The sequence below is a fragment of the Theropithecus gelada genome, chromosome 1 (assembly GCF_003255815.1).
Source record: "Theropithecus gelada isolate Dixy chromosome 1, Tgel_1.0, whole genome shotgun sequence".
In the NCBI taxonomy this organism is placed as follows: Eukaryota; Metazoa; Chordata; class Mammalia; order Primates; family Cercopithecidae; genus Theropithecus; species Theropithecus gelada.
Window position 1 is genome coordinate 147,896,952 of NC_037668.1, and position 14,348 is coordinate 147,911,299.

General features: G+C 33.9%; 1 protein-coding gene across 1 annotated transcript in view; it reads right to left on the reverse strand.

Annotated features, from left to right (window-relative positions):
• SPATA17 (spermatogenesis associated 17) overlaps positions 1–14,348 on the reverse strand; it is a 233,015-nt gene that overhangs the window by 134,080 nt on the left and 84,587 nt on the right. Inside the window, exon 6 of the mRNA XM_025397478.1 lies at positions 873–996. Within this exon, the coding sequence (XP_025253263.1) occupies positions 873–996 (124 nt within the window). The remainder of the gene's footprint in view (positions 1–872; positions 997–14,348) is intronic.

Sequence of the window (14,348 nt, forward strand, 5' to 3'; positions counted from 1 at the left end):
AGCCCAGGATTTAATATATTTTTTTAATTTGGATGCCTCTAAGGATGACATTCAGTCTTGGGGCTCACCCTTCACCACTGGGACTTGACTTGCCCCTGCCTGGAGACATTCGACTATGTGACTCTGGCCAAAACTACAACATAGGACTTGAAAGTCTGTGAGAAAAAATAAAAACCCAGAGATTGCTAGTTTCCTGACTAGCTCCCTAGTAACAAAACACATCTCAACCCCCAAATTCATGATTTTTAAAACCGTATTTCTTTTTTGAGACTATTCCACATGCCATGTATTCTTTCCTAGTAACCAGGACAAAATCCAAGGTATTGACATTTTAGCAAGCATTGTAAAATAAATGTCTAAGTATTCCAAATTTCATGCTTATATTTCTATAAGAAGATGTAACAGCTGAAGCAATTTTGTTAAAAGTTTTACCTGAAAACTTCCATCAAAATTTAGAAAGGGTCAAAAAATGGTTTTAATCTCAACATTAGCTCAATTAAAAGAGAAAACATGAAAGCCACTTCAGCCTAATAACTTGTTAGTTCTTGATCAATTCACAACACAACAATAAGCCATTCAGAATGAGTTTTGAAAGCGAGGTTATGCCCTTCGTGTTGTGTTATCACCGTGGCAGATCACACTGCTGACTTGGACCTTTCTGCCAGCATCGCAGCGGCTGCCTCTATGAAGCTGCTGTCACAGACGAGTCATGGTGCCTGCGCGCACCTACACAGAAGCACGAAATTGAACTCGAAGTAGTGTCTTTGTGATATCTTTTCAACAAGTCATGTCCCATTCAGCTTGCTAGTTTATCTCTGTCAGGCTAGGGGCCCAAGTGGCTTACAGGAGCTGTCAGGGACAGGTAGACCAACCTGCTTTGTGCTGAGGAGGTAATGCATCTTTCGGGCTTGGTAATCTCTTTTCTTCTCTTCCCTTTCGAGGTTAGCTTTCTTCTCTTCTCTTTCTTTCATTTCTGCAAACTCCTCAAGTGCCTTCCTGCATCAAAACCATCTGTAGTTATTTATGATACTATGTGTTCACATTTTAATTCTTTCACTGATGATAAATCAGTTTTTTTTTGAGGGGCAACCATCATCCATATCCATCCAAATCAGTGGTGTAATCTATCTTACCTGCATTTTCTACAAGAATCTTTGCAAAATTTAGAAAGCATTTATGTGATATTTTGGTGATTAAGTTTTTGAGATCAAATGAGTATATTATAATTAATTCAAAGCTGAGAAAATACTCATATCAAATGCAAAGTGTGTCTTACTAAATTATCAGGTTTTTTTGCTTTAAGATTAACTTTTTTGGACATACTTAAATCTCCCAAGAAAGCATCTGAGCTACTGTTTTCCCTTACATTTTGGATTTGTATTTTCAAATCTCTAATCATTTATTTTGCATACTAACTAATGGCCTAAATTTTAAAATGTGACAGGTTTTATACATACACTTAATTTATTGTAGGTTTACTTCAGTTGACAGTTCAAATAATACCAATAAGATTACATATATTATCTTGCACTTCAAACAAAGGCTGACATTTTGTCCAATTATGTAGATAATTCGAATAAAAGCTAAATCAGGTGAGAAAGTGCAAGTCTTTTCTAGGCATAATAAATTCTATTAAAATAATGAAACTTTTCATTATTTATGTGTATCTAAGAAATATAAACAAAAAAAAGCTTTTAAGTATACTATGTGAAAACACCTGCTAAACAGATTATGATATCAAATATGGAGAAAAATAAATCCTTTATTTTCAAGGAAAAACTTAACTCTTTGTGTTAAAATAATGTTTTGAAATTGTACTATACTTTTTTTTTTAAGTAGGTATGTAACTTAGTGTCTAGTTCTGTAAGTAAAGTTTTAAATAAATCATCTGAGCATTTTTCTCAAAGATATCTGAGGAAAGTAGAGGAAAAAATTCAAAAAATAAAAGAGATTCTCCTTTCTACTTCAATGTCTAGAAATATTTTTGTTGCAATTTTCTGTTAAAGGCTACCAATACAATACTTCATACAAGGTTACTTATGAAACACACTGACGTTTAAAAATCACCAAGCTATGCTATTGCAGCAGAGCAATTTTTTTCAACATAAGATTAAATTGCAAAATAAATGAATTACTTGGAGTGGCATGGCCCCCATTTTGCCACCCTTCTCTTGAAAATTGCTTATTAATATGAAAAAAGGAGTCAGAAAATAGCCTGTTTTACTTTATGCATAGTATTTTGGGGGCTTCTGCGCCCACAGAGCCAGGCTAGCTGCACGTTTAGATTGTGTTGGCAAGCTGGTACAATGACCTCTCTGACCTGCATCTCAAGGCTATTATTAATCGCTAAGTAACCTGGTAAAGCCAAACAAATTTGTTTCCATTGAAAGGATCTCTATCTGTGTCTGAGAATTTGTTCTGTACCAAACAAACCTCATTAACTGTGTCCATTTTTGACAAAAAACCAGGAGTTAGAGGGATTGGTGACCTTTCTTTGTCCTTAAAGTACAAATTTCAAGGCAGTTACATACGAATAAATGAGAATTTTTGCTAGGAAAAATAACAATCATATGTTACATTAAAAGTGAATATATTATTTGTTTTAATCTTTACTATTGTTATTATGAAAAAAATAAAAATTAACCAGAGAACTACCACTGTAAAGATAATTACTCAGAAATGCATGTATCTAATTTTATATTACTCTAAATGTAAGTACAGTAATTTTCTAAGCAATCATAAAAATAAAAAAATCTATAGGGAAGTTTGTGCTCTATAAATAATTTAATAAATATGAAAAGGTCTTATATAAGAAGAAAGGCCTAATATAATTGAAAACATATATGAACGGGTAAGGTACAAAGATGTACATAGAACTTGGACACAAAATCAAAAGTGTAAGTTATTTTAAGTAGTAAAAACAGTCCCTCTTCAGAATATGGAAATGTAAAATAAAAACAGTATGTATAGAGTGGCATGGCACAGCGAACTAAACCTGTGAGATAACGGAAAAGAATGTTACTTTCCAGCGTATAAAGAAAACATGTAGGAAACACTAAAAACACTCATCTGCTGTAATCTCAAAACACAAAAGTAGTTAATTTAATAAATTCATCCAATTATTGAAAAAAATCAATTCTTAGGTTCCAAATTGATTTCTTGTAACATTTGAGAGTGTGTGGATATACTGAACAAAGCAGTAATATTTTTGTCAAACATTCTTTGTTGAGTGAACAATGAAGTAGGAATTGCTAAATAAATTATTCTTGATATATAAATTTTTGTTATATCAGCAGGGTGAAGATACTGCTCAGTGTGCAGGATGCAATAAAAATTAGGATCCCGTTAAAAATAAAAGGATGGAAACCATTCTAACTAGGATTCCCTACAAAATTATAAAAATTACCTATATTTTTAATATGGAGGTTTTTAAAATGCAGTACTTCTAAGACATTTAAATCTATTGTTTTTCTGTTTTTACATTTCAGATGTATTTTCTCATTTCTATCCTGAAAGAAAAAAAGTCCTCTGATACATATGGTATAGCTTTTACTAATTACTCTATTTTGCAAATACAGAAACACATAAAGAGATTAAATGACCTACTGTGATTAACAAATAAGTTAATGGCAGAAATGGAATTAGAACCTCTGTGTTTGCAGATTTTCTAACTCCAGACCAGGCTGTCATCTTCCTGACACAAGAAATATTATGCCGAATATATTTTTATTGAATTAGCCATGCATATTTTCTTTTATCTTATATTCCTGTCTTCTACCATATAAAGAAACTTGAATAAGTTCCAAGACTTTCTGCCTTGTTTTCATATCTATAAAACATTTTCTGATATAGTTTTAAAATAAAGATAAAAATTACTGAAACTCTTGAAAAGCTTTACATATTTGAATGTATTTTGCTAATGATATTTATAGGGATAATAAAGTATGTACATATTCTAATAATGATAGCAATAATAACAGCCACAATATAGTGGAGTGATTAAGAGCATAGACTCTGTTTTTGTTTTGCTTTGTTTTTTTGAGACGGAGTCTTGGTCTGTCACTCAGGCTGGAGTGCAGTGGCACAATCTCAGCTCACTGCAACCTCTGCCTCCTTGGTTCAAGTAATTCTCCTGCCTCAACCTCTGAAGTAGCTGGGATTACAGGTGCGTGCCACCACGCCAAGCTAATTTTTGTATTTTTCGTAGAGATGGTGTTTTGTCATGTTGGCCACTCCTGACCTCAGGCGATCCACCTGTCTTGGCTTCCCAAAGTGTTGGGATTACAGACCTGAGCCACTGCACCTGGCCAAGAGCATAGACTCTGAAATGGCACCTGGTTATAACAGCTCTGCTATGCTCCTTACTAGCTGTTTACCCTCTGAGCTGCAATTTCCTCATTTGTAAAATGTAAATATATTAGTATTAGCATCTTTTCCATTAAATTATTGTGAGAATGAGATAAGTTAATCAATGTAAAGTGCTCAAAATATTGGCTGGTACACAGTAAGGTGCTAAGTAAGTGTTAGCTCTTTATTGAACATTTACTATGAGCCAAGTACCAGGCTACATGCTTTACCTACTCAACTGGATATGCTTTCTCTAATTCCCTTCGTTGTCTCCTCCTTTCTCTCTCCTGATGAGAGTTTATTTTATGAATGAAATCCCACAATGCAGAGCATAGAATATGGCTTCCTAAGAGGCATGGGTTATGGGGTAAACCCTGATAAGTGGAAAATAGGAGACAGAAAAGACCATGCAAATAAATTCTTCCTTTCCCTGTCCTCCACCTACTTATCTGAGGGATGGTTTCTCCTTGCAAAACTGAAGATAACCTGTGTGGCTAAAGACAGCAAGCATGGCTGGGTGCAGTGGCTCACACCTATAATACCAGCACTTTGGGAGGCCAAGGCGGGCAGATCACCTGAGGTCACGAGTTCGAGATCATCCTGGCCAACATAGCAAAATCATGTCTCTACTAAAAATATGAAAACTTATCTGGGTGTGGTGGTGGGCACCTGTAATCCCAGCTACTCAGGAGGCTGAGGCAAGAGAATTGCTTGAACCTGGGAGGCGGAGGTTGCAGTGAGCCGAGATCACACCACTGCACTCCAGCCTGGGTGACAGGGCAAGATTCCATCTCAAAAAAAAAAAAAAAAAAAAAAAAAAAAAAAAAAAAAAAAGACAACAAGCATGTCTGCTGTGCTATATCACATCACTGTGGGGCTCTTTGTGAAGCAGTGGCCAGGACTGCAGGAGCTCATCATGTCTCATTCCTACCTACAGAACCAAACCCAAAGTTCCAACTGCCAGGAGTGCTGGCTGCTGACTGTTCATAACTATATCTCACCGGAGAAAATCAGTTGCCCTGCCCCAGGTAGATTTTGTTATCCTGCCCCCAGCCTGGATTCAATCAATGACTTGGAATTGACAGAGTACATAGGCCCAGAGCCTTTGTCTTGGTTTGGGACCAATATAAAGGGCCATCCAGATCACAGAGCTGAGACCTCCTGATGCAATTCAACTTCTCCCTCAACCTTCCTCCTCCCTTCTCTTAAAGATGTTGCTCCCCAATAAATCTCATGCAACAAATCACTGTCTCAGTGATATTTCCATCTATGACACTTCCATCTATGACCTCTTTTTTCTAACCCTTATTGAGCCAGTATTGCTATTTTTTGAGCAAGTAAATAATTCTAATGTACAACATTAATGTATAAAAAGAGACTGAAGCTGAAAAGATGCTTAAAAAGCTATTTGGCACAATACAACTAACACACAATACAAACCTACAAGGCCTTTCAGTATTGACCCCTGCCTCCCTCTCCTTCTTACTTCATATCACTCTCTCCCGGAATCACTATGCTTCAGTCACAATGGCTATATTTCATTTCCTAGCAAACCATTTATTTCTACCTCAAGATCTTCACTTAAATTGTATTTTCTGCCTTGGATTTCCTTTACAGCAATCTGAATTCTCCTTTCACTGTTCTTTTCACTCATAAACACCATAATTTTGTTTTTCTTCCATATAACTTAATAAAATGTATAATCATACATTTATAGATATATTTGTTTGTTTAATATATGTCTTCTGTACTAGACTGCAAACTCTGTAAAAAATAAAGACTATGTCTATGTTGCCCATGTCTATTTGAATGAATAAGTAAACATTTTTAAAAGACTACTGTCTCCATATAAGTGTGTAGGTTTATGTATATGAATGATGATAGGAACTACAGAGAAGTGACTGCAAAAACAAGTATATAATCCTGCTCAATCCCGAGACCAAATGAATGGTAATGATTACTTCCTATCATGTAATAATTCATGTTTTCTTGCATTGCAGATTTTCTTTTCCTTGTTACATTTTTTTCTTTTTAAACTGATTCTTGATTTTGTCTAATGTCTGTACCAAAGGAGAAAAATAATATATTTCTATAAAATATTTTTGAAGAACAAGAGCACTCTGCTCAAAATTATATTATTTCCACAAGTGATATAAAATATCCAAACTCATAATCCTAATAAATATATTAATATATAAAAATATATATGATATATAACATATTATATAAATGACTCAATTATATGCAGTTCAATATTTGCTCAGTATACTCATTAAATGCTTTATTCACCATAATGAAAATTATTAATAAGATGGACACATATTCTTTTTGCTTTTCTTGCCCATTTCAAAATATAATACTAAAAACAGAATCTTTATAATTTTTATATTCTCTTTTTTTAAGTCAAGAACAAAAGCACAAAATCTCCATCCTTTCCTCTAAGAAGGCTTCATAGATCCCCTCAACAAAAATTAAACTTTAGTTGTTCCCACTGTCATAATCTCACTGATTATGAATCCTTTATTTCTTTCATATGTCCATTACCTTCTGCAATACATTATAGTTGTAGGTATGCATGCATGACTTGCCAGCTCACCCTCCTGAATGCTAAGGCCCTGCTATAGGCTGAATATTCGAGTCCCCCCAAATTCACATGTTGAAGCCTAAATCCTAAATGTGATGGCATTTGGAGGTAGGGCCTTTGGGAGGTAATTCAATTATGGAGGTGGAGCCCCCATTGAATGGGATTAGTGCCATGGGATTAAAAGAAGACATGAGAAAGATGCTCTCCCTTTGTGAGGACACAAGGAGAAGACGACTGTCTGCAAACGAAGAAGAATGCCCTTACCAGATGGATATGTTGACACCTGTCTTGGATTATCCAGTCTCCAGAACTGTGAGAAACAAATTTCTCTTGTTTAGCCACTCTCTGGAATTCTGCTACAGCAGCCCAAACTGACTAAGACAGGTCCTGAAGGTCAAGAATAATGTTTATTTATTGATGTGCACCTCCCAAAACACTTGGCATAATACCTAGTATGAATTTGGTGCCAGCATTCTCTTTAACTATTTCTCAGTCGACTAGTACATTTCATCACTCCTGATGGTTTAATTAGGAGAGAGAAGAAACTACATTGTGAAAGTCCTCTGTTGGGAAGTGGGGGTAGAACCAGAACTCCAGCTCTTTGCCTAGGACAGTGGTTCTCAAAGTGTGGTCCCTGGACCAGCAGCATCAACTTCACCTTGGAACTAATAAAAACGCACATTCTCAGACGCCACCCCAGATTGGCTTAATTAAACATTCTGGAGGTGGAACCCTGAGACAGTCTATGAAATATTACAAAGAAGACACAATATGTACTTCACAATAATTCCATAAAAATCATAATTTTGACAAAGAAATAAAGAATTCTACCAAGACTGTTTTAAAAGCACAAATTCCTAAAGATGCAGAGGCAACTGCTAATAAATAATACTACATAGATTTCTCAAATAAAACAAAATGCCATCATCTGCACCATCTTTAAGAAAAAATACAATTCTAAGGAAATGGATTTAAACAATTCTGTACTGTTCTTATTCTGTTTTCATGGCAAGTAAAGTCAGTGTGTGCTTCTGTTGTAAGATGCCTTCAAAATAAAAATAGTCATGGGTGTGGTAGCACACACCTGTAATACCAGCTATTCAGGAGGCTGAGGCAGGAGTTTCACTTGCACCCAGGAACTCAAGACAAGCCTGAGCAACGTAGTGAGACCCTGTCTCAAAAAAATTAAAATAGTCAAATGGCATTAGCTTCTGCTGTGGTATATTATAAAAGTATTTTAGTTAAATTTATTGAATGTATTTACATTTCATGTCTAACAATTGTCTGCTCTGAATATGTTCACCTTAATTTAACCAAATAAGTAAGCCATAAAAGGAAAAAGAGAATGCTGAGTCTAAAATACAATAAAAATACTAACCATAAAGAAGTCATTTACATGCTAGGATTCTGTTTGACATCTAAAAATATTTTGTGAGTGATAAAAACCTTGGAATAGATTATCTGGAAGTTATTAAGATACCTAAAATATTCCCATTAGAAACAAAATTTAAGTCAGTCAAACAACTTACACCACTTATTTCATCTACCTTATTTTGCTACTGGTTACCTACTCCCTGGATCTGGTTGACAGGTGTTGCAAATTTCATTAGGGCAGCCCTTCACAAAGGGAAAATATATTTAAAATGAAATATTTTGTAGCACATAGTCATTAACTCAAGCACTCAGGTTGCACCTGTTTCACACCTTACTCTGAAACATAGAGTTGAAACTTTAACATTTTAGAAACATTTAGAAAGGTCCTCTAGTTAAAAAAAACAAAAATGTTTAGTTACAAAATCCTTTGTTGCAGTATAGAGGAGTTTCTCTTCAAAAATATCTAAACTACTTTAAGAGTTAATACCATGTAGAGAATTAACACTCATTTGTTTATTCAGGCAGATATTCACAAACATGTTTAAGATATTTAGAGAAATAAAGATGTTTAAAGAGTAGTACTTGCATTCAAGTAGGTTGCAAACAAAATAGCTGATAATTTATCAGACTGTAAAAAATAAGTCTGTGAAAGAAATATATACGTAGTGCTTAAGTTCAGGGAGATCACTTCTGATTAGAGGGATCAGAAAAGATTTCATGGAGGTGATGGTATTGGAGTTGGGAACTGAACCGTGAGCAAGTTTTCACTAAACAGAGAGAGCAGGGATAGAGAGGAGTGGTGTTGAAATAAGGCTGGATCATTCACTAGAAACTCTTGCTCTCTTTGGTAGGCTTTGACCATCAACAGCAAAGGACAGAAATGCACTTTTAAGAAGAAAGGTTTCCTGGCCACACCTAAATGGGCTCTCTAAGGGTAATGCTGGCAAATTTATTCTCTATAGACAAGACATTTTGAGAATGAAAAGAGTAAAAAAGATGATAATGGTCAATGTTATAAAATTACAATACCATGACTTTAGTCTGATCATACAAAGGGATTGTCCAATTGCTCTATTATTTCATTTACCTGCTTAGCATGATTTTAAAAAGCAATAAGACTCCATTCAAAGATCATTCATGAAAATAATTTTTTTTCTTCTTCTGACTTTTTGAATCAACTTGGTTGAAAAGAATTTTTGTGTAGTATTCTTTCTAAAAATATGCACATATTTCACTGTAAAATTATTTTATTTTTTATCATCTAGAGAGTTGCTCTAAAAGGAAGTAAAATTTTAGATAATATGTATGATGTCAAATAATTGAGAATGACGTAAGTACAATAATAGCAATAATAATAAAATGTATTTATATAGTACATTATTTTCAGGGCTCCAAATGCTTTCAGACATTAATTCAGTCTCACAACATTCTACCAAAGTTGGTAAGGGGCAGATATTATTAACAAGGTCTCTGTTCATCTTTGTGAAATAAAATGACTTTACAGATTGTGACTTTGAGGCACAGCATGGGGGCTTTCCTGCATAAAGATAGATGAAGGCATATCATATTCTCTCCATTGCCCATCTCCACAGTGATTCAGCTGTGGAGGAGGAGGATCAACCCACTACATTTATGTTTTGGGTAGAGTTCAGAATTGAGGTAGCTACAGTTCCCATTTCCTATAAAAAGAGTTTCATGATCTCGTTTATTTTGTTTTTAGTCAAACATCACACATTGTCTCTCGTTTAAAATGTGTTAACCTCACTTTAAAGCAAAAATAATTGCTGCTGCTTTTGCATGCAATCCAGTCAACACAGACAAGGGACATCTCTCAACTAATCTCAATGCTAACATAAAGCAATAATAACATACCATAGGATGACATCAACATATTTTAAAGCAGTATGCTACATGTGGTTTCAAAAATTATCTAATGAGTTTTGGGAAACTATTTATTGAGCAATTCTTTTACAGTGGATCTTAGAAATCATTTTTATATGAATGCCACAGGGAATACCATCCCACTTATTGTTGGATAAGAAACTGTTACAAAATAGTGGTCACAGAGAGGAGAGAGAGAGAGAGAGAGAGAGAGAGAGAGAGAGAAATAAATTGGAGTAATTTTCTTTCTCCATTCTTTTCATTGTCAACTCCAAGAGGGGAAAAGGATAGATTTAGAAGGAAAGGAAATGGAAAAAGCTGTAAAGCATTACAAAGGAGTAATAAAAAAGTGATTAAAAAATACATGATTATTTATCAATTTGCTGTTTTTGTAATAGATTATCACTACATAATTTCCTATTTATCATACAATATCAGTTTATTTAGGTATACATATGTTCTATGACTTCCCATTCTATGCTAATATTATAACTAAAATACATGTTAACATTCTTCTCCAAAGATTCATGTTTTTTAGTATTAAAACTGTTAAAGAATATGATTCAAGTATTTATTTTGGGTTTGCTTAATTCTTATGCTAAGAATATACTCTAAAATATAATCCCAGTGTTTATATTTCACATGTTTCTAGAACCTCTAGGTCATCTTTTACTATGGAACAATTAAAAGGAAGGAAATAAACAGATTACGGTGTTCAGATTTATATTTCAGAAAGATCAGTAAGGCAGCAGTAGGGAGGAGACTAAAGAGGAGAGCTAGGAAAAGAATTGATAGGGCTCAGCTACCAATAGAGAAAAGAATTTTTAGAATGAAAATCTCATGTTTCTGGCTTGGGTGCCTAAATGAAGAATGGTTCAATTTACCATAGAAAGAGGAAGAAGTTTAGGGAAATAATTTTATCTAAACATGCTTAGCTTGAGATGTCAGTGGGATGTCCAAGTGGCAATGATAGCAGGCATCTGAATAGATGTTTAAAACAATCAAGATAGAGGTCTGGGTGGAAGAATACTTGGAGTTATAAATCATACAAGTTCTAGCAGAAGTCACAGAAGTGAAAGTGATCACCCATAGAGTGTAGAATGAAAAGGTAAATGCATCGAGGAGGGAATACTACACTAATATTTAAGGTCAAATAGAGTACACAAGGAATGCGGAGAAGAAACCATTAGAAATGGAGAAAAGAAACCAAGAGAAAGTGGTAGCAAAGAATTAAGTTATAAGAGAAGAGAAGAAAGTGGTTTATGGTGCCTTTATGCTTCAAAGAGATAAAATAAGTATGGTGACTTTATGCTTCAAAGAGATAAAATAAGATGAAGGCCAAAATAGTCCACAGGACAGTATTACATATAAATGATTTTTTGGCACTAATAACATTTTCTCAATAGAATTTCATAATAATGTAAACATATCTTCAAATGTGACTAAAAAGTTTACATATTATTAATATATCAAGCATCTGCATCTGAGATAAATCTACTCAAAATCAGCAATATGAAAAATAGCATTCTCAATCCTTATCACAGAATTTTTTTAAAAAAGAAACTTTTCTTTTGTTGTCTGTCAAAAAATCAGGTAAGAAAAGTGAGAGATAAGAACTTCCAAGTCCATCCATTCCTCAAAGCTGGACAACCATAAGGCTAAGTCTATGGACTAACACTATTTTAGTCCTTTACTTTCAAATGAGTAACATTTTAGTACATTCCCCAGGAATTTTTTTTCCTCAAAAGATCACTACAAAAAAGAAAGATTTGAAATTCAGACTGCTTTTTTGTATTTGAGAAAAAAAAATAAAAAATAAAAAACTTGGCTGGGCATGGTGGCTCACATCTGTAATCCCAGCACTTTGGGAGGCCAAGGCATGTGGATGACTTGAGGTCAGGAGTTCGAGATCAGCCTGGCCAACATGGTGAAACCCTGTCTCTACTAAAAATACAAAAATAAGCCGGGCATGGTGGTGTGTGCCTGTAATCCCAGGTACTCAGAGGATGAGGCAGGAAAATTGCTGGAACCCAGGAGGCAGAGGTTGCAGTGAGCTGAGATCACACCACTGCACTGTAGCCTTGGCGACAGAGTGAGACTCCATCTCAAAAAAAAAAAAAAAAAAAAAAAAAAAAAGATCACCTTACTGAAGAGATCGTTCATTACATTATTTAGTGTCTGCTGCTGAGGATTCATGTAAAATTTCTTTCAGGATCAGTGCTAGAAAAAACTGTTTCTTGGCATATGCAGTAATGTTTCTCCATTTTGTTAATGGGACATACTTAGCTAATCATCTTCCCTGATCAATTATACCATTAGCATTATCATAGCTGTATTTTCCTTTACTATGGTCCCTATGTCCTTTGTAAACTGCTTGAAATTCATTGTGGAAAGAGTTAAATTGAAACACCCACATAATAAGCTTTTTCCTTTTGTTAATTCCTTCTAGGGACTGAAGCATTTTTTTCCTTTCTGTATATTTTGCTCTTAAATATTTTGAAATACCAAATTGTAAAAGGTAGTACATTCTTGTTAAAATATAGTATGTGAAAAGACTGTGATCAAATAGTTAATATCATTCCCTATTTTAAAATGATTACTTGGATTCCGCCATTAACTAGTAATTATGAATAAATGGCAGACTGTTTTTAAAGCAAAGAATATATTCTACATTTTACGTTGGACACCCTGGATTGTGTTATTATATAATTTCTACCAAATTAATTACTATAATTATTGTATCTTGATATATAAAATGATTCTACAGAAAATAAGTTACACTTATAGTTAACATTACAGACTAATTTGTTTCTTGAAAACTAAAATGTTGTTTTCTTTACCTCTTTGGGATAGACCTTACTATAAAAGAACCTGTCATCAGCATACAATTAGATAAAGCTAAACTGCTATCATTTACTTGGCTGAGATCGTAATATTACGTTTTTAAAATGAGGTTTACTGAAATGTTATCTCGAAGTAATCACATTTATTCTCCTTATTTACACAATATCTATGGTGCTCTACTCATGTCCTTGAAATAGGGAACAGGGACACCATACTATGAAAAAGTGGCCTTGATGCTGGAGTTCATAAATTTTGTTCAGCTTTGGATGAGTTCAAAGAATTGCCATGTAAGAAAAGCCTTACAGAGGGAATTTATCTGATTATGGCAGTAATAATTACCCAGCTGTTTATTGCAGATAGAGAAATAATTCATGTAGGCAATAGGCCGTGGTGGCAATGACACTCCGCATTTAGTAAATATGCAAACTGTTCACTTCTAATTAACCAAGCTAGAGGATGCCCTTATTAAATGTATAAACTAAAAGTGCCTTCCTGACAAGTGATGAATTGTTACAATGCACAAACTCTTGCCACAGAATTATTGGAGTGAACTTGGGGCTTAACTTCATTAAGAGATCTTGCGGGATAGTTAAATGAGGATGGACAGCATAACAAGGCTTACCTGACAGCCAATGATATGTTAGAGCTTAATGGAACTGCACCTTTTCTTCTGTCCTACTTAACTGTTCAGATTCACAATAGATAAATTGTGAAACTGCAAAGTTAATTTGAGTTTGAATAATAAAAATAAATGAAATAACATGACAGCCCACTTAGGGAAGCTATCTGACAGTTTACCTATTTACTTAATGAACCTACAAAACAGCCATTTTTTTTAGTGATTCAAATATCTTTCATACATGAAAAACTGAAAACATGCCACTCTTTAAAATCATTAGTTTAATAAAAATCGTCCTGTGGGATAGCTTTAAAATGAAATATATTTCAAAAAGCAAATGAATGAGTTTTATCAAAGAAAACACAAAAAAATTAATCTTAATATTGACTCTGAGTTTCACTTAATTTTTAGCAAATAATCAACTATGAAATAGCTCTTTGTTTTTATTTTATGCTTAACCTTACATTGAGATAACTATTCATTCTTTATCAAATATCTATACTAATATTTGTATACCAATTAAGAAACAGGTAATTTCTATTTTACAAATTTGTTGTGAAAATTGAATGAGATAATAAAGGGCTTAGCACCATGCTTGGTATACCATAAGTGCTCAAAATATGTTAGCAATTTTAATGTGTTTGAATGACATTAGCTCTATATGATTAAAATATTATTTCCTATTGTTTTATCAGAATA